Raw genomic sequence first — 26,003 nt, forward strand, 5'->3', positions numbered from 1 at the left:
CCGGAAAATAAAGGGCAATGCTATTTGCAGTTATTTTTCAAATTTCTTTGGTAGTCCACCGCATTGAAATAAGAATGCACTTTAAATCGCTATTGTTCAATAAACAATGCATGTATCAATAAAAAGTATAGATCCTTGCCTCGGAACATGTCGAATCCATTCACTTGGCAAGTAATCAATCATAACCCTGTTTACTGATGCCCTTAAAAGTACACCGGAAATTCCTTCATTTGAAAATCCTTACGATACATACGTGATCGTAAATTAATTTTTATGGAAAATATGTATAAATATGAAATAAGTAGTCTTATTTTTAAACAAAAATTATAAATAATAAAAGTATCTACCTATAAATAATATGTGTATATATATATATATATATATAATAATTAAATTAGCACATAATGTGCTATTAGTAAATCCATGTCAACCCTCCTGTTACGGATTTTATGCCGTTTTTTAAAATCAAAAGTGATTTAGCCGCGTTCTTTTAGCAATCTGGCTACTTAGGATTATCGCTAAACTGTAGATCTAAATGTATTAGTAATTCTCAATGTCTTTATAGTTAGCCGCGCATTGATAAACAATGCATAAACCCATTTTTAGTTTCACGTAGAGCGAATTCGAGATGTAATGTTGTTAGTCATAATGCAGTTAGCATCTGTCATTATTTACATAATGGAAATCCATTTACACAATGTTATCCAATACAATGTAAAATTATAAAAGATATCAAGTAATAGAATAATAAAGGCAAAATTTTTTTAAATTTCTTACTAAACAAAAAAGAATAAGGAAAAGAATTTGATTCGAGTAAAATTTATATTTAACATTCATGTTTAAATATATAATTATGTGAATTATAATTCACATAAATGTATCATGTTTTGAAATGATTAAATTAATCTAGTGCCAATCGCGATGTGTGTATAAATTTTTCATTTATATAATACAGTTGTTACTTATGAGCGAATAAAAAATAGTAATTGTACTATTGTATTTATTAATTATTTTCATAAGATGCGGATGTCTTGTCCTAATACTTATACCTTTAAAATGTTTTAGCTGACCCCCCAACCCAAGAATTGATCAGACCATGTAATCCCTCGCCTTGCGGCGTTAATGCCGAATGTAAAGAACAAAACGGCGTTGGATCTTGTACATGTTTACCCAACTACTTTGGAAACCCATACGAAGGCTGTAGGCCAGAATGCCTTCATAATTCTGACTGTCCATCTTACTTAAGCTGCATTCAGAAAAAGTGCAGAGATCCTTGCTCTGGCGCTTGTGGCCAAAATGCTGATTGTACCGCTATTAATCATTTGCCCTCTTGTACATGTCGCACAGGATATAGTGGAAATCCATTCAATTATTGTACGATTAATATGCAACCTAGTAAGTTTAAAAGACAATATTGCTATATAAAAATCACTTAAAACGTTCGGCGAAAGTTTCTTTTCAAAATTACTATATAAAATAATGTATGTACAAAATACATTTATAAATGACAGTAGTAAAACATCAATTTGTTAATTGAAGCCTTTGTGAAACACGCACGGGTTCTTTCACAATAGCATGGTATTCTAACTTTATCATTAAATATAAATTTCACAATACATAATAAATTTAGCGTATTGTTTTAATCAATTTTAATTTATATTTAATGCGCAGTAGTTTCATTTTGATGAATATTTAACTCTTAATAATGCGTGCCTTTAATACAAAGACCAATTCTTCATTCGAGAATTAATATTGACAATAGATTAGTTTTTAATCTGCATGAAATTTTCAAAATTTTTGAATGAAGATATTTATTCACCAGCTGTAAATGAGAACCTGTGTTCTCCATCACCTTGCGGGCCAAATAGTCAATGTCGAGAAATAAACGAGCAAGCCGTGTGCTCTTGCTTGCCATCTTATGTAGGTAGTCCGCCTGGATGTAGACCCGAATGTATCGCCAGTACCGAATGTCCATCGAATTTAGCTTGCGAAAATCAAAAATGTGTCGACCCATGCCCAAGCCCATGTGGAATTGATACTAATTGCAATGTTGTTAATCATAGTCCATATTGTACTTGTAAATCAGGCTACACTGGAAACCCATTTAGTAAATGCACACCAATCCCACGTAAGACTCTTCATCCCCGTTATGTGCCAAATATAAAAGATGATAATCGCGTAATCACGTTATTTCCATAAATACTTTTTAGCGCCTCAAGCAATTATGCCAAGCTCACCCGACCCGTGTGTCCCATCACCCTGTGGCGGCTATTCTCAATGTCGAAATATCAACGGAATAGCAGCGTGCTCGTGCGTTGATAACTATATTGGACAACCACCCAATTGCAGACCCGAGTGCTCCATAAACTCCGAGTGCTCTAGTGATAAAGCTTGCATTAATCATAAATGTATCGACCCATGTCCAGGCTCTTGTGGGGCTGTTGCTCTCTGTTCCATAGTCAATCACATACCAGTGTGCGCGTGCCCACAAGGGTACACTGGTGATCCATTTACGCAATGCAATCTGCAACCACCTATTAGTAAGCATAAATATTTTAATTTTTTTTTTTTTTTTTTTTTTTTTTTTTTTTTTTTTTTTTTATTTTTTGGAAGAGAGCCGACCTCCTTCCAGCCACTCTCATATTAATATAACATTTCGTTGAAACTTAAACAGACTGTATAATGTATAAGACATATAGCGCGCGTGTATATACGTTTATATAATACATTTATTATTTCAGTCTACGATCTTACTTCTACGATGGATAAATGTAATCCATCACCCTGTGGTGCAAATGCTCGTTGCTCTGATGGAATTTGCACTTGTTTGCCAGAATATAAAGGGGACCCATATGCGGCGTGTCGTCCCGAATGTATCTTAAATACCGATTGCTCTCGTGATCGCGCTTGTTTACAGAGAAAATGCCAAAACCCATGTCCCGGAGCATGCGCATCGAATGCCCTTTGCACGATTATTAATCACGTACCCATGTGTAGCTGTCCAACAGATATGACTGGCAATGCATTTTCTCAATGCATCCCCATACCAAGTACTAATCTTGTCAATATGAAATCGCATGCACGTTAACTTAATTGATAAGATAATCTAATTTTAAAATCCCTTATCACAGCTCAAGTTGCAATAAACCCATGCAGCCCATCACCCTGTGGTCCAAACAGTGAATGTCGCGCAATAAACGGTCAGGGAGTGTGTTCTTGTATTAGAGGTTATTTAGGAAGTCCCCCGACCTGCAGACCCGAATGCGTAGTTAGCACTGATTGCCTTCAGAATCAAGCATGTAGTAATCAAAAATGCATAGATCCCTGTCCTGGAAGTTGTGGAGTTGCTGCGATCTGTGAAGTTGTAAATCATAATCCAATTTGCAGCTGTTCTATACGATTTACAGGCAACCCATTTGTTTACTGCAGCATAATGCGTAAGCCCTGTTCTCACTACCTTTAACGTACAGACTTACCTTAAAAACTTAAGTAATAATTTACTTTATATAAATTTAATATATAAAATATTGCGATTAAAAATTGCAATAATAATCTTTAGAATTATTGAACCCGGTGATAATTTTATTTCACTCGATAATTAAAAACATTGTTTACTTATAATTATTATATTGTATACAAGCCGTTTCGACAATTATTGAAATTCAATCATTTTCATAATTTCAATATCATCAAACGTTATAAAAAATTTTTTTAGTGCCTGATGAACCTCAGATTTCTAAAAATACTTGTCAACCATCACCTTGTGGCCCGAATGCAGAATGCCATATTGTTAATGATTCTCCTTCTTGCTCGTGTTTACCCGAATTTATCGGTATTCCACCAAACTGTAAACCAGAGTGCATTAGTAACGGTGAATGCTCTAGTCATTTAGCTTGTATTAATAAAAAATGTAAAGATCCTTGTATAGGCTCTTGTGGTAGTAATACAGACTGCTTTGTTGTCAGTCATACCCCAATGTGTACGTGTATTCAATTCTATAGCGGCGACCCGTTTACTCAATGCAATCCTATACCTAGTGGTAAGTAGAAAAAAATTTTTTAAATTAACTTCTGTAGTAAACCAAATATTATAATTCAGTTGTAGCGCCACCCAGTATAATTACAAATCCTTGTGAACCTAATCCTTGCGGTTCAAATGCAATTTGCAAAGAACAAAATGGAGCAGGTTCCTGCTCTTGTATACAAAATTATTTTGGTAATCCTTATGAAGGTTGTCGTCCAGAGTGTATAACGAATTCGGATTGTTTATCGAATTTAGCATGCATTAATATGCAATGCAAAGATCCATGTCCCGGCACTTGTGGAAGAAATGCTATGTGTCAAGTTATAAATCATAACCCAGTGTGCTCTTGTAACAATGATTACACTGGTGATCCTTTCAGATATTGCAGTATTATCGAAAAAGGTATATCTTATACCTGACACATATACAAACTTTTTGTTAGTGTTTTTTTTTTTTTATTACAATATTATTTCCTTAGATTTAACCATACCAACTAATCCTTGCAATCAATCTCCGTGTGGACCTAACAGCCAATGTCGCATTAATAACGAACAAGCCGTTTGTACATGTTTATCTGATTACATTGGTACACCTCCAAATTGTAGACCAGAGTGTAGTGTTAGTTCCGAGTGTCCTGCAAATAAAGCCTGCTTTAACAGAAAGTGTGCAAACCCTTGTTCGGGAACATGTGGATTAAATTCGAGATGTGAAACGATTAATCACAGTCCTATTTGTTCTTGTCCGATTACTTATACGGGTGATCCATTTACACTTTGCTACGAAATATCAAGTAAGTACAATTATATAAAATAATATCATTGTTTATCAATAAATTATTGAAGATTGTAAATTATATAAAGTTTATAATATGGATAATTAAGAATAATATGATAGTAAGATGATAAAATAAGCTTAATTGAATAGAATTGCAATATATATATTTTGTAAATAAACATATTTAAATTTTAATTTTAATTTAAACAAACATTATTATTATATTAATATAAATATCGTAACAGATATATTACAAAAATGAGCAAATAAATTATAAATAAATAAATATATATTAAAAAGAATTAATCTCTATTTATTTAGAGAAATATAAATTAATGTTTCTATTAAAGATTTAGTCATTGTTTTATTACTAATATTGACAGCTTTGAGTAATAAATATAACTGTTTAGTTGTTTTATTACTAATATTGACAGCTTTGAGTAATAAATATAACAATATAAAATAAAGCAAATTATTTTTATAATGAAATTGGAAAAAGTAACAGATATAATAACACAAAATCAAATATACTTCAATTGATTTAAAAAAGATTTTATACATAAAATAGAAGGTATTATTTATTAATATTATTTGTAATATCGAACGTTTTAAGCATTGAAACTTTAATGAACAAAATATGAGTACTTCATATATTCTCAATAGAACGAACAATTTAATTAAAAAATGTTTATAATTTCTAATCCATATTTGAATACTTAATTTATAATTAATTTTTCAAATTATTCAATCAACGATCTGTGCCATATTTCGTTATTACTTTAAGATAAATATGTTCATTCCCAGAACAATTAGATACAGCGATACTGAACCCATGTATCCCATCGCCTTGTGGACCAAACTCAGAATGCCGTATAATAAATGATCAGGCATCGTGTGCTTGTTTAAACAATTTTAAAGGATCGCCACCCAATTGCCGACCAGAATGCTCAATACATCCTGACTGTCCGAGTAACCAAGCATGCATACAAAGCAAATGTCTCGATCCTTGCTTAGGATCTTGTGGAATTAATGCACAATGCAATGTACTTAACCACGTGCCAATATGCAATTGTCCTAATGGATATACTGGAGATGCATTTTCACAGTGCTATTTGAAGCCTCTTGATATGCGTAAGACACTCTTTTCTTATACAAAACACGTATACAAAACAACAAATACAAAAACAAATTAAATTAAAAAAATAATTTATATTCATAATATAAAATGTATCTACAATTTCACTTAATTAATTGTATTTATATAAAATATTTAATACATAATATAGTGCATCAATAAATTTTTACTTATTTCTGCATACTATTATTACGATTAAAGGATGATATTGTTGGTACGAAATATAAGATATGTACGCCAAGTGCATTTAAATTAAATTTTAAATTCCTGAAATAACATATCATTAAATAATTCAGTAATCATTTTTATTTATTTTGAAGAAATTTGTTTTATATTAATTAATTCGTGTTTTGTTTTGCAATTAGTTTTTAAATTTCAAAGCAACGAATTCAGATATAAAAATCGACTTTTTACACCAATACAGAGAGAATTGTTATTAAGACTTATTATATATTTTTAGCTCCAATAATGAAACCAAATGATCCCTGTTTAAATTGCGGCTCAAATACAATGTGTATAAGAAATGCATGTGTTTGTTTACCTGATTATCATGGTGATCCATACATTGGTTGTCGTCCGGAATGCGTTATGAACACGGACTGTCAACGAAATCAGGCTTGTATTAGACAAAAATGTACAGATCCGTGCATTAACACTTGTGGAAAAAATGCACAATGTGCGGTTGTAAATCACATTCCAACTTGTACCTGTCTTGCTGGTATGATCGGCAATGCATTTATTGAATGCAATCCACAACGAGGTAACTTTAAAACTCTTTAATGATGATTAATTTCCGAGTTATTTAATCGTGATTGGAATATCGAATTTATTAAAATATATTGAAAACATTATGTATTTTTTAGCTCCTGTTGTAATAGAAAATCCTTGTAGTGAATCACCATGTGGTTCTAACAGTCACTGTCGTAATACAAATGGCCTGGCTGTATGTTCTTGTATCCCTGGATTTTTGGGTTCTCCGCCAAATTGTAGATCGGAATGTACCTTAAGTTCGGACTGCTTACTTAATCAAGCTTGCAACAATCAAAAATGTATTGATCCTTGTGCAGGAAGCTGTGGCATTAATGCTTTGTGCCATGTTGTAAATCATAATCCAATTTGTAGCTGCATGAACAGCTTAACGGGCGACCCATTTACCTTGTGTGCGCCGATAAGTAAGTATAAAAATATTTAAAAACAATGAATAATCAATTAATGTTATTTAATTTAATTCTTTTGCAGTTGTCCAAATGCAATCACCGACAAATCCTTGTGCATCATCACCTTGTGGTCCAAATGCTGAATGTCAACTTACTAATAGTTCTTTCACGTGTGCATGTTTGCCTGAATTCAAGGGCTCCCCACCAAATTGCAGACCAGATTGTAACAATAATATCGATTGTCCAAATCAATTGGCTTGTATAAATAAAAAATGCCGAGATCCTTGTCCGGGTTCTTGTGGTTCACTTGCTGAATGTCGCGTAGTAAGTCACACGCCAATATGCGTCTGTCCCTCAGGATACACTGGAGATCCATTTACATCATGCAATATTAAACAAAGTAAATTATTTCACTAATTAACATTATATAATTATTTTTAATTTTTTTTTATTATAAATATGTAGTAGGCTACTCTTCTGGATTACATTTTGTTTAACGTATATTCAATTTAAAAGCAATAATTATTGAAACTAACAATTTTAAATATTCCTTGACTTATTACAAAACTTAACTTATTTAAAAAAGAAAAGAAAAAAAGGATAAATAATATTTACAAGTATAAAAAGAATTTATTTATAATGTTAATAATAAAGTTGCCTGTAAATAATTTTAAAGAGAAAAAATCACACATAACATTTTTATTTTATATGATTTTTTCAGTGAATCCAGTCATACCAAATTATACCCCATGCATACCATCCCCTTGTGGTTCAAATGCTGTTTGCCGTGAACAAAATGGGGTAGGAGCTTGTACATGCTTAACAGATTATATTGGTAATCCATATGAAGGATGCAGACCAGAATGCATTATAAATTCAGATTGCCCGTCTAATAAAGCATGTATTGGATCAAAGTGTCAGGATCCTTGCCTCGGTGCGTGTGGTCATAATACATTATGCCACATAATAAATCACTTACCAATTTGCACTTGTCAAACCAGCTTCACTGGTAATCCATTCCGTTATTGCTATCCTCAAAAAGAACGTAAGTTATCATCAGACATCATCTTTTATAAAATATATGAAAAAAGTAAAATCCTAATGTTAAAATTTTAATATCGTATATTATAATAGATAAACCAGCCATCCTATCACGGCCATGTAGTTCATCCCCGTGTGGTCCAAACAGTCAATGTCGCGAATCTAATGATCGAGCTATTTGTACGTGTTCTCCCATGTTCAGTGGTTCTCCTCCATTCTGCAGACCTGAATGTACAGTTAGCTCCGAATGTTCAACCAATATGGCATGCATCAAAAATAAATGTTCAAATCCTTGTCCAAATGCGTGTGGCATAGCTGCTAAATGTGACGTTATAAATCATAGTCCAATTTGCAGTTGTCTTAATGACTTTACTGGAGATCCATTTATGAAATGTTATGAATTTCCTCGTAAGTAAAAAAAATAATATTTAATATAAGAAAATCTTAATTTTTTTTTTCATAGATTAATTAATTATAATTTTTTAATGCTTAATTGTCTGAATTATTATTATTAATTTTAATCAAATATTTAGGCCCTCAATTTCCACTGGCAATGGCAACTGATCCATGCATTCCCTCACCATGTGGCACATTTGCTACCTGTCGAAATTTTGGAGGTGTACCAGTTTGCAGTTGCGCTAATGAATATATTGGCACTCCGCCTAATTGCAGGCCAAAATGTAGTATTCATTCTGAATGCATCAGTAGTTTGGCTTGTATAAAAGAAAAATGTAAAGACCCTTGCCCTGGATCATGTGGATTTGCATCAATATGCACGGTTATTAATCACATACCAGTTTGCACATGTCCAGAAGGCTTTACTGGAGATGCTTTCACAAGCTGTTCTCCTCAACATCCACAATGTAAATCTTCGTTTATTATTTTTTTACACTAATCATATAGTGCGCATTAGCGTGTAAGTAATGCCAAACAAATATACTTAATAAAATATTTTCTTTCCAGCTATTCCAATAACAAATGATCTGTGTAATCCTCCATGTGGATTAAATGCAAAATGTAATGACGGCGATTGCATATGCTTAACAGAATATTTGGGTGATCCGTATAATGGATGCCGGCCTGAATGTATTCAAAATTCAGATTGTCCATTTAATAAAACATGTATTAAGAGAAAATGCCAAGATCCTTGTCCTGGCGTATGTGCTTATAATGCCGAATGTATAGTTATTAAACATACGCCAATGTGCAGTTGTCCAGTAGGTACAACTGGAAATGCTTTTTCGTCGTGTATTTCGTCCAACCGTTAGTATTTTCGAAAGATTTTCGAAAGCTATTACTAAAAATGAAAATATTAAAAATATATTATATTCTATTTTGGATTTATATAAACAAAGTTATTTTTATTGTAGTTCCAGAGGTTATAAGACCATGCATTCCATCGCCTTGTGGACCTAACAGTAGATGTCAAGAGGCAAATGGGCAATCTGTTTGCTCATGCGCAACAAATTTTATTGGTATGCCCCCCAATTGCAGACCAGAATGTTTAACGAGTTCAGAATGTCCCCAAAATCAAGCTTGTATCAATAAAAAATGTGAAGATCCATGCGCTGGGTCATGTGGTATTTCAGCTCTATGCCAAGTTATTAATCACAATCCTATATGTACTTGTCCAACAATGTTTACTGGCGATCCATTTATACTCTGTTCACCAATATGTAAGAATTATAATAATTTTTAAATAAATTTAAATGAGAAATAGTTTAATATGAAATTGATCTATTTTAGCGATAAACGTGCCTCAAATATCAATTAATCCATGTGTACCATCACCATGTGGCCCCAATTCAGAGTGTCAAATAATGAACAATGGAACTGACAATTCTTGTTCATGTACTCCAGGGTTCATAGGATTACCGCCACATTGTAGACCACAATGTATTCATAATGATGAGTGCAGCGTATTTTTAAGCTGTATAAATAAAAAATGTGAAGACCCTTGCACTAACTCTTGTGGTTTAAATACAAAGTGTCGCGTAGTAAATCATGTAGTATCATGCACTTGTATGGACGGTTATTTTGGCGATCCATTTGTCGAATGTAATCGAAAGCAATGTAAATTACATTTAAATACTTTTATTAAAAAAATTAATTATTTAATATTTTTAAAAATAAATTACCCTATTGTAAATGTGCAGTAACTTTGGCTCAACCATGTGCACCATCGCCTTGTGGAGTGAATGCCGTTTGCAATGAGTATAATGGTGCTGGTTCTTGTTCTTGCTTGCCCGATTACGTTGGAAACGCTTACGAAGGATGTCGTCCAGAATGCACAGGAGATTACGATTGTGCATCTAACTTAGCATGCATAAGAAATAAGTGTCAAAATCCATGTTCAGGAACATGCGCAGTAACAGCAAATTGTCAAGTTGTTAATCATTCTCCAGTTTGCATATGTTTACCAGGTTTTACCGGAAATCCTTATACCCAGTGTATATTAGACAATCAAGATGAACGTACGCATATATTAAATTGAAATATTCTCGATAATAATTAGAAATTATTTATTCAATATTATGTATATAATTACAGCACCATCGAATGTTAATCCATGTAACCCATCCCCTTGTGGCCCAAACAGTGTATGCCATGAAAATAATAGACAAGCCGTTTGTACATGTCAACCCGAATTTATAGGAACAGCTCCAAATTGTAGGCCCGAGTGTCTTTTGAGCTCGGAATGTAATACGGAGTTAGCATGCATTAATACAAAATGTCAAAATCCATGCTTAGGGGCATGTGGAATAAAGGCACAGTGCAAAGTTATTAATCACAGTCCAATTTGTGTATGTGCGAATGATATGACCGGAGATCCATTTCATCAATGCCATCAAATACTTGGTAATATTACACTTAATTACTAAAGTAACCCATTAAATTATTTTAATTGCAATATTAAATATTTCATTTATGATACTAATTTGAATCAACTATAATCGAATAATGAACTAATATAGAATCAACGACGGATTCCTGCAATCCATCACCTTGTGGACCTAATGCTTTATGTAAAGCTATTGATAATATTCCAGTATGTACTTGTATTAATAATTATATTGGTACACCTCCAAATTGTCGCCCAGAATGTTCTATTCATCCTGATTGTACAAGTGATAAAGCTTGCATAAGAGAAAAATGTAGAGATCCATGTCTTGGCGCTTGTGGATTAGGAGCACGTTGTTTTGTTGTAAATCATACACCAGTTTGCGTTTGCTCGGAAGACTATACTGGTGATCCATTTACTAATTGTTATCCTAAAGCTCTTGAAAAACGTAAGTATTAATAGAAAGATTTTATTAAAATATCACGGTGCTAGACATAATTCTTATTATTATGATTATTACTACAGCCGCTGTGTCAGATGATAAATGTAAACCAAATTTTTGTGGAGCAAACTCCAAATGCACCGATGGAATTTGCTCGTGCTTACTAGGATTTTATGGAGATCCATATGGAGGATGCCGACCAGAATGCGTTCAAAATCCCGATTGTACACGCGACAAAGCTTGTATACGTAATAAGTGTTTAAATCCTTGCACAGATGCTTGTGCATCCAATGCAATATGCACGGTTGTAAATCATTTATCAATATGCAGCTGCCCAACGGGCATGACAGGAAATGCATTTGCTCAATGTATACCGACGAAAGGTCATTTTAAATATTTTATTATTTTGACTTAATTCATACTTATAGTACAATATTATTATTTTTTTTTTAGAATCCGAAATCATGAATGTATGTAGCCCCTCACCTTGTGGACCAAATAGTCATTGCAGAAAACTAAACGAACAAGCAGTATGCGCTTGCATTCCTGGTTATATAGGCATACCACCATTTTGTAGACCAGAATGCGTCGTTAATTCTGATTGTCCAAAGAATAGAGCTTGCATGAATTTCAAATGCTCCGATCCGTGTCTAGGAACTTGTGGCCTATCAGCTCTATGTACGATAGTCAATCATTCCCCCGTTTGCAGTTGCGCACCTCAAAATACTGGCGATCCATTCATAAGATGCGTGCCAATCCGTAAGAATAGAGAAAATATAAAACTATCGCGTAACTCATTTTATTTAAAACCTCTCTTACATTGTTCAATAATAATTTTTAGCCTTATCACCACCCCCACAAGATAAACCCTGTGAACCATCTCCTTGTGGTCCAAGAGCACAATGTAGAATTATAAATAACCTTTCGTCGTGTTCTTGCTTACCAGAATTTATTGGCATTCCGCCAAATTGTAGACCCGAATGCGCTAGCAACAGTGAATGTCCTAGTCAATTAGCTTGTATTAATTATAAGTGTAAAGATCCTTGTGTTGGCTCTTGTGGCATAAATGCAGAATGCAGAGTAATCAGTCACACTCCAAGTTGTACTTGTGTCAGTGGCTATAGCGGAGATCCTTTCATACAGTGTTCTCAAATGAGTGAGGATTTCAGCATAGATTAATTTAAAAGATTCTTGGTTAAATAAAGCCTTATTTACATTTATTTTGTCGTGCAATTTTTACAATATTTAGACTTTATAAAGTTATTCTATATAATATCCAATATTATATTCTTTAATTACCTCAAGAATTATGCTTTTTTTATTTAATCGGATAATTAATTTAATCAAGAATCAAGTAAAATATAATACTTAGTGTAATATAACACACTCTCATGCGTATTAATATATTTTAATATAATATTGTAGTGATTGTCAAACCAAATGATGATCAAATATGTCTCCCAAAAACTTGTGGACCTAATGCGGTGTGCCATGAATCCTCAGGAATGGCCACTTGTACTTGCTTCCCTGATTATTATGGAAATCCGTATGAAAGTTGCCGACCCGAATGTACAATTGACTCCGATTGTTCACAAAACTTAGTTTGTAATAGAATGAAATGTCAAGATCCCTGCCCTGGTAGTTGTGGCATTAATGCAATCTGTCAAGTTGTTAATCATATCCCAGTGTGTAATTGCATTACGGGTTATAGTGGAGATCCCTTTCGCTATTGCAACTTTATTCAACTCCAACGTAAGAATTAAAACCTTATTCATTAATTTTTTTTTATTATTAAATAATAATAATAATAAAGCCATAAAGTTTTATTGCTGGTTTTAATTTACTTTATGTATACATATACATACGCACGCACTTACGTACATATATATCAAATAATCCATTTGATATTTTCAATACAGCATCTGTGGCATCAGATCCATGTACTCCTTCACCTTGTGAATTAAATAATAGATGTCATAGTATAAATGGAAAAGCAATATGTACGTGTTTATTACCTAACGTAGATGGACCTAACGGTTGTAGGCCCGAATGCGTTGTAAGCTCAGAGTGTCGTCATAATCGAGCTTGTGTCAATAAAAAATGTGTTGACCCTTGTCTTGGAGTTTGTGGTATAAATGCCCGATGTGAAACGATCAATCATAGTCCAATATGTACTTGCCCATTAAATGAAACTGGTGACCCATTCGTACGCTGTTTCAGCATCCTTAGTAAGTTATTTAATCAGCATGAATATTTTATTTGACCCAGACCAATGATCACTAGTATATCTGATAAAATAATTATTTATATGTTTTAAATATATGATTATAATAATTTAAAAATTACTGACTGAGTTAATCGGCAGTACTTTTCATACGTAAAACAAAGTATTTTCAATTCACTGACTATTGATAATCACTATTTATTTAACATTAAATAATGAGTCATATTTTTAATTAAAAAGATGGTTGTTGAATATATCGATGATCAAACTAATTTGCATTAGAGGTATTATTACGAACTTAAACTATATTTTAGCGCCTTCGAAAATTATCAATCCATGCACACCGTCTCCATGTGGACCATTTGCACTGTGCCAAGATGTCGGCGGATATCCTTCTTGTTCTTGTTATAAAAATTATATAGGATCACCGCCTAACTGCCGACCAGAATGTACAATCAATTCAGAATGTAATAGTAATCAAGCTTGCCTAAAAGAAATGTGCAAAGATCCTTGCCCAGGATCTTGTGGCTTCAATGCAAATTGCCAAGTTATAAATCATAATCCAATCTGCACATGCTTCATCGGTTATATCGGCAATCCCTTCAAAAATTGCAATTTAATGCCGCCTTTATGTAAGTCTCAAATAAATTTTAATGAATAATTCTTCAACGTTTACTTCAACCCTTTAGCGCGTATTATTTTAATCTCGTTATCTCTGCTCATCTTAAATTTCATTCCACTCGAAAAAAAAATACATGCATATGTAATATTTTTAATTTAATTTTGTGACATAAATAATAATGTAGTGAAAAATTTTAATATTTTGAAAACTTTGGGGCTTTAAAATATTTTATAATTATACTTAGGGATGACAGATCGTATATTTGTAAAATTTTATTTAAAAAAAATGTTTCGTACAGTTCCGAGTGTTGTACAAATTAATGAATTATTTATACCAATTATTCGTACAAAGACAAAGCGTACGAAACCTTGTGTAATAAACCAAATCATTTTATAGTGGATCCAATTCCACAAGATAAGTGCAATCCATCGCCATGCGGACCAAATGCCATTTGCAATAACGGAGTTTGTACGTGTATTGACGAATATTTTGGTGATCCCTACTATGAATGCAAACCCCAGTGTCTCCAAAATTCAGATTGTATTCATAGTAGAGCTTGCATTAATTACAAATGCGTCGATCCTTGCCCTGGAGTCTGTGGACAAAATGCAGAATGTACCGCTATTAATCATATCCCCATCTGTTCTTGCATCGAAAATTATGAGGGCAATCCATTTATCCAATGCAATCTCATCGATAGTAAGTCTTTTGACGCAATCTTTTGATCTCATAAGACAAAATCCAGTATAAATAGTAGTAACACCGCAAACAAATAAATAAAAACCAATACTATTGAGTTTTATTAGATATTTTCAAAATGAGAGAGAGAGAGAGAGAAATTTGAATATGCAAAAAAATGAAAGAAAATGTAATAGAAATTAACCACTCGATTATTTAAAAACATAACATTTAATTTAATTTGAATTGTATGAAATAATATTAAAAAGAAAAAAAAACAAACATAGAAAAACAAAAATGTAAAGTTCACAAATTTAATTAAAAGTCAAATCAAGCCACTTTACGATAGCAAAGTAATACAAATTCAATTGTGCGAAATCCACTATATTCGCAAAACCTTTTTCCCACCCTGAATAACAACATTACACGTAATGTCTCTTCGTACCCGCCCGCAGAGACGATCACAGGGCATCCATGTTCGCCATCTCCTTGCGGCCCCAGCAGCGTCTGCCGCGTATCAGGTGGCCAAGCCTCCTGCTCCTGTATTCTTGGTTATTCCGGGCTGCCCCCGAGCTGCCGGCCCGAATGCGCCGCAAGCTCCGACTGCGAGCCAACCCGGGCCTGTGCGAGCCAACGCTGCGTCAACCCTTGCCCCGGCTCCTGCGCCCCCAATGCCCTTTGTGTCGTCCGCAGCCACAGCCCCATATGCAGCTGCCCACCCCGACACACCGGCGATCCCTTTATCAGCTGCATCCCCATGAGTAAGTACAGTTGTGACGATTAGGATACCCGCCCGCGTCCGCATCTTCGACTTGGCAGGCGCCATTCTCAAGCCGATCCTTATTGAGGCTGCAGCCACGCCCGCCCTTCGAAAACGGCAACCGGATGGCTCGAGTCACAGTGCCGGAAATCGGTAGTGGCGGGTGGAGCTGCGCCGGGGAACGGGCGAGACGGCTCTTTGCCAGGTCGAAAACTCGGCGAGCACGCAGTAACAAGCCATAGCCTCACGTACGCGACTCCCCAGAATTAGTGGATCAACCAACGCGACCTGCTGATCCTTGCGAGCCGTCACCTTGCGGTCCCAACAGTCGTTGCATTCCCACACCGAATAAGATGAGACCCCTGTGTACCTGTTTGCCGGGGTACGTGGGCACCGGGAACCAAGATTGCCGACCCGAGTGCCTGGTACACACGGATTGCCCAGGCAACCGAATCTGCGAACGGCTCAAGTGCCATGACCCTTGCCCCGACAGGTGCGGACCCCAGGCCCTTTGTACCGTCACCCAACACCAAGTTCGATGCGCATGTCCGGATGGATTCATGGGTAACCCCTACGTTGCCTGTAGCCCAACCAACAGTAAGATCGACACACCTTTTTGCGTATCAATACCTATACTTTTCTTCATATAACTTCCATCCCCAACACTGTTATTTTTACTTTCGTTGCATAATATTAATGCTTGTGCAGCCTGTCTCATTAATTTAAAGCCTAAACAATGTTTTAATTTTTCAGATTATTGACGTCGAGAAACTGTTTCACTTTCTTTTATATTCTTAGCGCACACTTTTCTTATTTTCATGTAAATTTTATCAAATTGAAGGCTCATGAAATATATGTGGTGACATGCGCACGCGCGCGTGTGTGTGCGCGAGTACAGGCATATATATATATATATATATATATATATGCATGGATGTATGTATGTATGTTTACTGCTTCGTAGTCATCATATTCTGTAAAATGTCGTTTCTGTAAAATGTAAAGTATCTTTTTAACATTTGCATGCTATATTTCTGTCGCTTGTAAATATTAGATTAAGAGAACGCTTAACACTCATCAGAATTTTACAAATTTCACAAAAAATATTTTGCTATCATTTCGTATACTCAATAATACATAAATTCCATTTGTTTGCAACTGTTTAATTTCTTTAGCATTTTAAACGGACATTTTATTTTATAATAACTAATACAAATGCAAATTAATGAACTTATTAAAAATTAATGGTTCTCGTGTAATAAAATTTTCGTCCGTCAAATTTCAATGAGATAATATGAATTTTCAGCGAAATCGAAGATTCTGATGTTAATGTTTAGCATCAATTGACACATAGTAAAAGTCAATTATTCTGTTATTGCGATTAAAATTTAACTGCACACGTGAACGCAAAATATTTCCTTGTAAATATCATTATACTGGATTATCCGCAATATATGACACAATGACATTACGAGCTATGACAATTTCGACCGTGAAGACGTTATCGTGAAATATTGAAAGATCAACATATCACGCCTGTTCGAATAATAATCATAGCTCTTTACGTCATACGCGGGCATTTGTGACACCGCATGTATGTACGCACACCACCGCGGAATATACAACTTCAAAGCGGACGTATATCAAATATCCTCGACGTCTTGTTTACAGATGCCGAAACTCAGCCTACGATACAGCGTCCGTGCAGTCCATCGCCCTGCGGTATCAACACCTCCTGCAGGGAACGCGGACACGTAGCCATTTGCGAGTGTGAGCCCGATCATCGGGGCGATCCTTATATCGGCTGCTATCCCGAGTGCATCGTCAATGGCGATTGTCCCAACTCCCAAGCCTGTCTGAAACACAAGTGCCAGGATCCATGCGAAGGCACCTGCGGTATAGGCGCAGTTTGTAGAGCCTCCAACCACGTGCCCGTCTGCTCCTGTCCCTACCCTACTATTGGCGACGCTTTTACGATCTGCAAATTTCCACTCGGAGGTATCGTTTCGAATTCATCATTTATTATTATGCCTGATTTTTTATTGGTTAAACTATTTTAAGGACTCTCTGACAAATCGATATATTCGACAAAATTACGTTGTGCCATGAAACTGAAGATTGTTGAATCGTATTATATAAAAATCTAATAAAGAAAAAAAAATAATTATCTCACCATATCATTTTTCTTCATATTAATTGCTTATTTAAATGAAATTTATATTACCTCTACTACTATTTCGAAAATAGAAATATAGAAATAACTGATTTTCATTCAAGGTATTTGTAATTTATCATTACTACCACCACTACTACTGCTACATTATCTTAAATTCTTGTTTGATAATAATAAAATGAAATTAAATAATTTATATGAGGAATAACAATATACGCATGATAATAATATTAATTATATAAAGATTTGATTAAAAATTTAATATTAATTGAATATTCCAAAATTTAAAAACGATTACATTCTAAATACGCTATTCTTGGACCATATATATTTTAGTAAAAGCATAACCTCTTGATATAATGTTCTTTTTTCTTTTATACATAAAATGTAATGAAAATAAAGAGTATTGAATAAACCATTTTATTCTGAATTGTTTATCAATGGTCTGTTACAATAATACCATACATAAATCTTTGAGCCAATAGAAGCACTAAATCTATAAATATTACTACAATTTTTGCTTGTGTAATACTTTGAACATTTTATTCGCCTCATACCGATCTAACTTCTTTAATAATTCTGATAATAAATAACCAAAGTGATGATAATGCTTTTCTTAGATAAATACTTTTTCAATATAAGCCATGGAACATGAATATTAATCTATTACTTAAGAAAAAATATTTAATGACATAACACAAATAAAATCGTATATTAAAATTATGATACAATTATGATGCAAATAAATCATAAATTAAGCACAAGATATACTATATAAATATAACATACTATAATATAATATACTACATAATAAATATTCTAAAGTCTCAAGAATATTAAATATCAAATTTTTATTTATTCATATTTAATTGAAAAAAAAAAACATATATTCAATATACTTTAAAAAATCGATTTTTAAAATTTTCTTAATTTTTTTTTTTTTTTTTTTTTGTAATAAAATTATTTTACAAACTTAAAGTTACACCTTGAAATCTATAGCTCGCGGCCAAGTTGCGTCATATGTGCGACGGAATTCGAATATTTTACCATTAATAGTTTTATATAGTCATACTTTCAGCGTCGACTAAAATTATTTAAAAGTATGACCAATTTGTTTAGGTAAACGTATTCGAGCATGCATCACATACTCTTGTGCACTCTCCCTCAAGCACGCACTCACACTCATGCTCGATGCGTGCGATCAATCGCTACAAACAAAATAAACTACAACTTTGAAACAATATTAAAAACCGCCTTTACAAATTATAATGAATATCGACATTATTTCAATATTAAAATGCGAGATTAAAAACGAGATCTTGAGAAATTAGAAATTAATTGTTACGATAATTTGTAGAGCCAAAATTACCGGACAATCCCTGCTATCCAAGCACATGCGGACCTCATACGACTTGCGAAAACGTCAAAGGCCAGGCAATATGTCGCTGTCTACCAGGTTTACTAGGTGATCCAATGGACCTCGATGGCTGCCACCCTGAATGCGTCCTTAGCTCGGACTGCGCTGCCGATAAAATCTGCATCGATTATAGATGCATAAATCCTTGCCAAGAGGATATTTGCGGTGTTAAAGCCGTGTGCCGCGCAATAAACCATAGTCCCGTCTGTAGCTGTTCGCCACCTCTCATCGGCAATCCATTCGAAGAGTGCTATTTTAAAGAAGGTTTGATAGATTTAAACAATAATTGGATAATAATTCTCATATGTCATAGATTCATCATTCAAGCATTTAACATAGAAAATAATTTTATCGTTTAGTTTCTTTAAAATATGATTAATACTTTACATAGCTTTCTCAGTCACTTTACCGATTATAGTTACAATAGTATTTTAATAGATACTATAATAAACATTTTTCAAAATAATGTCAAATTTGACAAGATATCGCACCATATGACAATAAATTAAATTATTAATCATAATCCTTTATAATTATTTTACAATTGAGTATTTATTAATTTTTATGCTACTTGCTAAGTAATTACTTGTGGATCTTTATAGTTTATAAAAACACTTTCATAAATATAAAATTTTATAAAATACTATGACTTAAATGTCTTATACGACAATGATAAAAGTTTACAATGAAGTTATTTTTCATGTGATTATCAATAGAAAGTTCGGTGTTTAAATTTTCAATGTTTACAATGGTATGAGAATAATTATACATCGCACGATGTGTGGCAGATATCGGTCTCGCTCCACGGATCAATCATTTGTAAATGATTTTACTTTTGCATTATTACATCTATCGGGTATAAATCAAAGACGAACGAATCAATAAAAACTATTGAAATACTTCGTTTTATCGCATATCGCTTTGATATTTACTTTGATAATTCCTAGACGTTAGAATTGTTAATGTCGACTTTAGATAAAATGTCAATTCTAGCTCTATTATTCGATCTTCTCTTTAGTAATATATAAATGTCGAAACAAACATAAAAATTGAGAGTATAAAAATAAACAAAATAATCTATATTATATCTTCAAAATATCTTAATAAACATTTTCCCGTCTGCGGTTAATGATATTCAGAACTGGATCCGTGCAACCCGAATCCATGCAATGGCGAGTGCCGAGTACGCAATGGAGTGGCCGTCTGTATACATCCGGAATGTGTTGTCAATTCTGACTGTGGTCGGGACAAGGCCTGTTTCTCGCAAAAATGTCGAGATCCTTGTATCGGAGCCTGCGGCATCAACTCCATCTGCCATACCATCAATCATAAGGCTGTCTGCTCTTGTCCAAAAGGATTCTTTGGCAGCCCATATTTGGAATGCCAAATCGCTACAGAATATTGTGAGTATTTAGCACTCCTTTCTCTTGATATTTAGCGAACTCTAACGATATCTTGAATACTTTATATGGTGAAGAAATTCACTTTATCCTCGCATTAGCTTATTAAAGGCACCGACAACTCGTCTGGTTATCCCACTTGCAATATCGTCATCTTACCTGCTATTCAAATTAAAAGAACTAATTCACGATACGTTTCTTTCAGTGCCCCAACCAGAATGCATCGACAACTCCGATTGTCCAAACGACAAAACCTGCTACAACCAAAAGTGCGAAAACCCCTGCTCTTTCGATAATTGCGGACACAACAGTGAGTGCCACGTTCAGCTCCATCGAGCCGTGTGCGTGTGTGGCGAAGGTTACACCGGTAATCCTCATCAGTATTGCCGAGAGCGTAAGCATCTTTCCATTAACATTGCCATTTTATTATGTAAAATTGATGAAGAGCGTAGATGTAAATGTAACGAGCCCTAACTGATCAACGCCTAAATCACCTTCTAGTTGGCTGCCGCAGCAGCGACGAGTGCCCCCTCACCCAGTCATGCATCAACAATCAGTGCATCGATGCTTGTCTGATCACGCAGTGCGGTGATAATGCACTATGTAAGGTCGACGGCTATCACAAGGCGCGTTGCTACTGCCAAGACGGCTTCTTCGGGAATCCCTATGAGCAGTGCGAGAGGCCCGAATGCAGCGCCGACGACGAGTGCGGCAACAGCCTCGCTTGTCGCAACTCCCATTGCGTAAATCCGTGCAATTGTCCATCGAGTGCCGATTGCCACGTGGTTAATCATCGCCCGACTTGCCGTTGCCCGCCCGGATACACCGGCGATCCCTACTCTCGCTGTATACAAAGTAAGCACCCCAGTGCTTATATTGCAACTTAAATTGCATTAACCTTAACAATTCTTTGATTTTGTTATCACTATTATTTGTCATAATATTTATATTAACATCCGCATTACAATATCACGACCAATTATGTATATCCATAAATATTTTATTATATTTATATTATGCATAAAGAAAGCATAAATAAATAGAATAAATATACTTGATTCGAACCGACTTTCTCATTTTTCTTTGAATGAGTTTATCTCATTTTTTGTCAAAAGCAAGATTTTATTCAAACATTTGAGAGATGGATAGAAATGTCAATATCTATATATCAAATTATAATTTATTTGAGTAGTTTAATTTACCTTGTTTTACTGTACATCATGAAAATGTTAGCAAAATCTCTGAATTTTAATCGTACTATTTAAATAATTTTAACAAATTATTTTAAATATTATAAAATAATTACAATTAATTGATTCTTTATTGTTTTATCTTTGTATTTTATGATTTTATGTATGCGACGATTTATGAATTTAGTAAAAATAAAAGATGTTATAACGAATTTCAGAAAAGCTAGAATATTCAGAATGCAAGGTCGATGCAGATTGTCCAAGCAAATTGGCGTGCTTCAACAATATTTGTAAAAATCCGTGCGTGGTATCACATCCTTGCATACCCAATGCTAGATGCACTGTCATTGATACATTGCCCATGAGGACAATGATTTGCGAATGCCCATCTGACTTTATCGGAGATGCTACATCATCTTGTGTCAAAGGTAAAAATAAATATAACAATATTTTATTGAATTTCTAAAATTACTAATTTTAACAATAATCATAACAATTTTCAGTAGTTGTCATTCAAAATAATCCTCAATGAACTATTCGTGCCTTTCTTTATACATTTAAATGAACCATTATGTTGAACAAACTAATGAGAATTTTTTATTTATGTAGCCGATCAATCGACGGAACACTTCTGTCGATCGAACGCAGATTGTGCCACCAATATGGCTTGTTTGAACAAGGAATGCGTCAGTCCGTGTCTTGCTAATCCATGTGCGCATACGGCCGAGTGTCGAGTGGAAAATCATCGACATATATGCGAATGCGCCATTGGATACGTTGGTGATCCATACATAGATTGTAATCCTGGTAAACTATTCAACCATTTAAATAAGAAAATATATTTGAATTATTATGATAGCTATCCTTATATAAAAAAATTTTTAAAAAAAATTAAAAAAAAAAACAGAATGTTTAGTACAACCATTTTTCCAGTGTTGTTAAATTTCAATATAGTAAAGTAATTTATTCATTGTCGTATTCATAATATTTCAATGAGATTAGAAATAGAATTTTCATTTTCAATGGGAATTATACATCATATTGTAATAATCAATCCAATTTAATTAATACTGCAAGCTTATTACGTGCGCTCGCATGCGCATATATATACATCTACTTATTACCATTTAAATGTGTACTTAAAATTATTCGAATTGAGTTTAGTCAATGCGTAATTCTTCTTTTTTTTTTATATCAAATTGGTACAAAAATTTTTTAGTACATCAAATCATTTTTATACAGATACTATTCCGCATCCAGAATGTCGATCGAATTCTGATTGTCCAACTGAAAAGGCTTGTATTAACAATTTCTGTCAAAATCCATGCATGAACAATCGATGTGGTTTAAATGCTGAGTGTGTTACTATCCAAAATCATCCAACATGTCATTGCCAACAAGGACTGGCTGGAAATCCTCAAATTCAATGCTTTGAAAGTATGTATTATCTTAAAATAAAAAATTTTTGTTTTAATTTAAGAACTATTTTACAATAAATTGATAATTGTATTTGAATATTAAGAAAAATGTTCTCAACTTCGTTTTAATTGCATGAAATAAACATATTCTGTTTGATATATTTACGATATTTTTTAAAATCCAATTAAATGTCTTAAAATTTATTTTAAAATTAATAAAATATTAATCTTTATTAAGACACTTTATTTAATAAAAATATAGAAAAGGGTTGTTAAATTACTTATTTCTTTTCGATCATTTTTTAGAACAATAAGTTTATATCTGTATGAAATTGATATTTCATATATTAATTTTATTAAATTACAAGCGACTAATAAAAAAACTACTATTGTTTTAAAATATGCTTCATATAGTTTTAAAAAATTCAGGATACATATAGTATTGTTTTTTTTATAAAATCAAAAACTGATGAACTTTATTTTATTTATAATTATATTATTATTGTACTTGTTATACTTCATTAACTACGGGTTATGCAATACACAATCAACAACTTATTAAAATACAAAAGAAATATTTTTACAGGTATAAATTCATAAGTATTCTCATATAAATGAACAATAAATATAATAATGATTTAAACAGATGTGCAATTTTTAAAAAATCAAATTAAAAACACTTGATTGATTTTAAATCTAAATAAAAAAAGTAACCGACTTAAAGCTTATCGTAATATTTAATATAAAATCGAATATATAATGTTGATAAAAAAAAAAATAATAATAATAAAAAAGTATTATCGTCAAGTATCGCTTTGATTTATTGCAATAGTATTCAATATATGAATTATCATATATATTCACTACTTTCTATAATGTTTAAAGCACGTGTTCATGCAAAATCAATCCGTTATATCAAAGAAGATGTCTGATAATTTATATTCGTGAATAAAAGTACAGAATATTCTCAGAAAAACGCCATTAAATCTTTATAAGAAATTCTTTGTCTTAATGCTTGATAAACTAATTTAGATTAATCTAGAAATTTCTTAATAAAATTCACCAATAATCACTAACTAATTTTAATTGTCATTCTTAATTGTCATACTTTTTATAAAATAGAGTAAAACACGATACTGCAGAGAATTATAATAAATATCCGCTCAGCTAACCAATGACAATCTTAAATTCCAGCCGAGTGCAAGGCAGACGAACATTGCCCTAATGACAAATCATGTCGTAACGGTGCATGTGTGAGTCCGTGCCTAACTGACAATGTGTTCTGTGGTCGTGGTGCCGAGTGCATCGTCCAGGACCACCGCGCGAGCTGTTCGTGTCCGACAGGCACTCAGGGCGACGCGAGGATCGCATGCACTCGGGGTCGTTGCCAGTACAACGAGGACTGTGCCGAGCACGAGGTCTGCGAGCGCTTCAACCGGCTTTGCAGACCTGTCTGCGACGAAGAGAGCTGCGCCGAGGGAGCGACTTGCGAGGCACACGACCATCGGCCCCGATGCACTTGCAAGCCCGGGACATACGGCAACCCTTATGTGGAATGCATCGGTCAGTCAAAATAGACTTTTTATTTCAACGCTTTAGACAATAATCACGTGTTTACTATTGCATCATTATTTATGTTTATTTTGAGTTACGCTCATTAGCTTATATAAGGGTTTCTTTAAAGTTTTTTAAAATTTCTTCTTTATAAGGGGTTATATAAGGATAAATTAACAAAATTTTAAAATACTTTCGAATTTCATTAAACAATAATGAAGGCTTATCGTGTTACGCTAAATTATACATATGGATAATATCATATTAAACGAAATCCATAGATTCCGGTAAAAACCCACCAGTGCCAAAATCGGAATGCACCGAAGATGGCCAATGTCGTTCGATGGAAGCTTGTATTAATACAATTTGCCAGGATCCTTGCGCACTTTCCAACATGTGCAGTGATGAGCAAACGTGCAAAGTACTTGGTACAGTACCGGTGCGTACAATGATTTGCCAATGTCCACCGGATACAGTCATTGATATCAGTGGCAAATGCAAGAAGATTGGTATGTCTGTCGTGCAACTACGAGCAATTATATCATGGAGTTATTGATAAATCATCTCTTTGTTTATAGCATTTGACCCTCAGTGCACTGTAGATGTCGAATGTAAGAATCACGAAAAATGTTTGAGTGGCACATGTATTGAAGCTTGTCACGTTACCCAATGTGGTTTCAATGCTCAATGCAAATCTGAATATCATACTGGCAATTGTTTGTGTCCTATCGACTACACCGGAGATCCTTACATTGAATGCTCTATGAGTAAGTTCATATATTAAAAGTTTATACATTAAATCAATGCGATAATACAATGCAGATATAAAATAATAAACGTATTCCAAATATTATCTAAAGCATTAATGATTTATATAAATATGAATAATTTTTGTTTTCTTTTTTAACTTACGATAGTTCCCATAATTTCAATACCACCAAATCAACCAGAATGCTATTCTAACGAAGAATGCGACAACGATAGGCAGTGCGTAAATTCCATGTGTACAAATCCCTGTATTTCGAGCAAAGTGTGTGGCGTAAATGCCTTGTGTCATGTAAACGACCATTACGCCGTTTGCACATGTCCTAGCAATTATATGGGCGACGGTAAAGTTGAATGTATACCACGTAAGTATAATTTTTAATAAATA

General features: G+C 33.6%; 1 protein-coding gene across 1 annotated transcript in view; it reads left to right on the forward strand.

Moving 5' to 3' along the window:
* dpy (fibrillin-like protein dumpy) overlaps nt 1-26,003 on the forward strand; it is a 138,503-nt gene that overhangs the window by 104,160 nt on the left and 8,340 nt on the right. Inside the window, 42 exon segments of the mRNA XM_011496805.1 lie at nt 1,066-1,395; nt 1,823-2,128; nt 2,211-2,540; nt 2,742-3,050; nt 3,132-3,437; nt 3,716-4,039; nt 4,099-4,425; nt 4,502-4,813; nt 5,602-5,928; nt 6,393-6,692; nt 6,796-7,104; nt 7,172-7,489; nt 7,811-8,134; nt 8,224-8,538; nt 8,664-8,993; nt 9,094-9,393; nt 9,501-9,806; nt 9,877-10,203; nt 10,287-10,604; nt 10,681-10,989; nt 11,106-11,420; nt 11,498-11,797; nt 11,868-12,173; nt 12,256-12,570; nt 12,840-13,166; nt 13,334-13,642; nt 13,953-14,270; nt 14,657-14,959; nt 15,394-15,699; nt 15,963-16,295; nt 17,370-17,696; nt 19,229-19,552; nt 20,428-20,691; nt 20,894-21,082; nt 21,190-21,543; nt 22,097-22,306; nt 22,488-22,685; nt 23,121-23,315; nt 24,491-24,859; nt 25,132-25,359; nt 25,429-25,617; nt 25,768-25,980. Of these exon segments, the coding sequence (XP_011495107.1) occupies nt 1,066-1,395; nt 1,823-2,128; nt 2,211-2,540; nt 2,742-3,050; nt 3,132-3,437; nt 3,716-4,039; nt 4,099-4,425; nt 4,502-4,813; nt 5,602-5,928; nt 6,393-6,692; nt 6,796-7,104; nt 7,172-7,489; nt 7,811-8,134; nt 8,224-8,538; nt 8,664-8,993; nt 9,094-9,393; nt 9,501-9,806; nt 9,877-10,203; nt 10,287-10,604; nt 10,681-10,989; nt 11,106-11,420; nt 11,498-11,797; nt 11,868-12,173; nt 12,256-12,570; nt 12,840-13,166; nt 13,334-13,642; nt 13,953-14,270; nt 14,657-14,959; nt 15,394-15,699; nt 15,963-16,295; nt 17,370-17,696; nt 19,229-19,552; nt 20,428-20,691; nt 20,894-21,082; nt 21,190-21,543; nt 22,097-22,306; nt 22,488-22,685; nt 23,121-23,315; nt 24,491-24,859; nt 25,132-25,359; nt 25,429-25,617; nt 25,768-25,980 (12,519 nt within the window).

Source organism: Ceratosolen solmsi, unplaced genomic scaffold (assembly GCF_000503995.2).
Source record: "Ceratosolen solmsi marchali unplaced genomic scaffold, CerSol_1.0 scaffold29, whole genome shotgun sequence".
NCBI classification, from domain to species: Eukaryota; Metazoa; Arthropoda; class Insecta; order Hymenoptera; family Agaonidae; genus Ceratosolen; species Ceratosolen solmsi.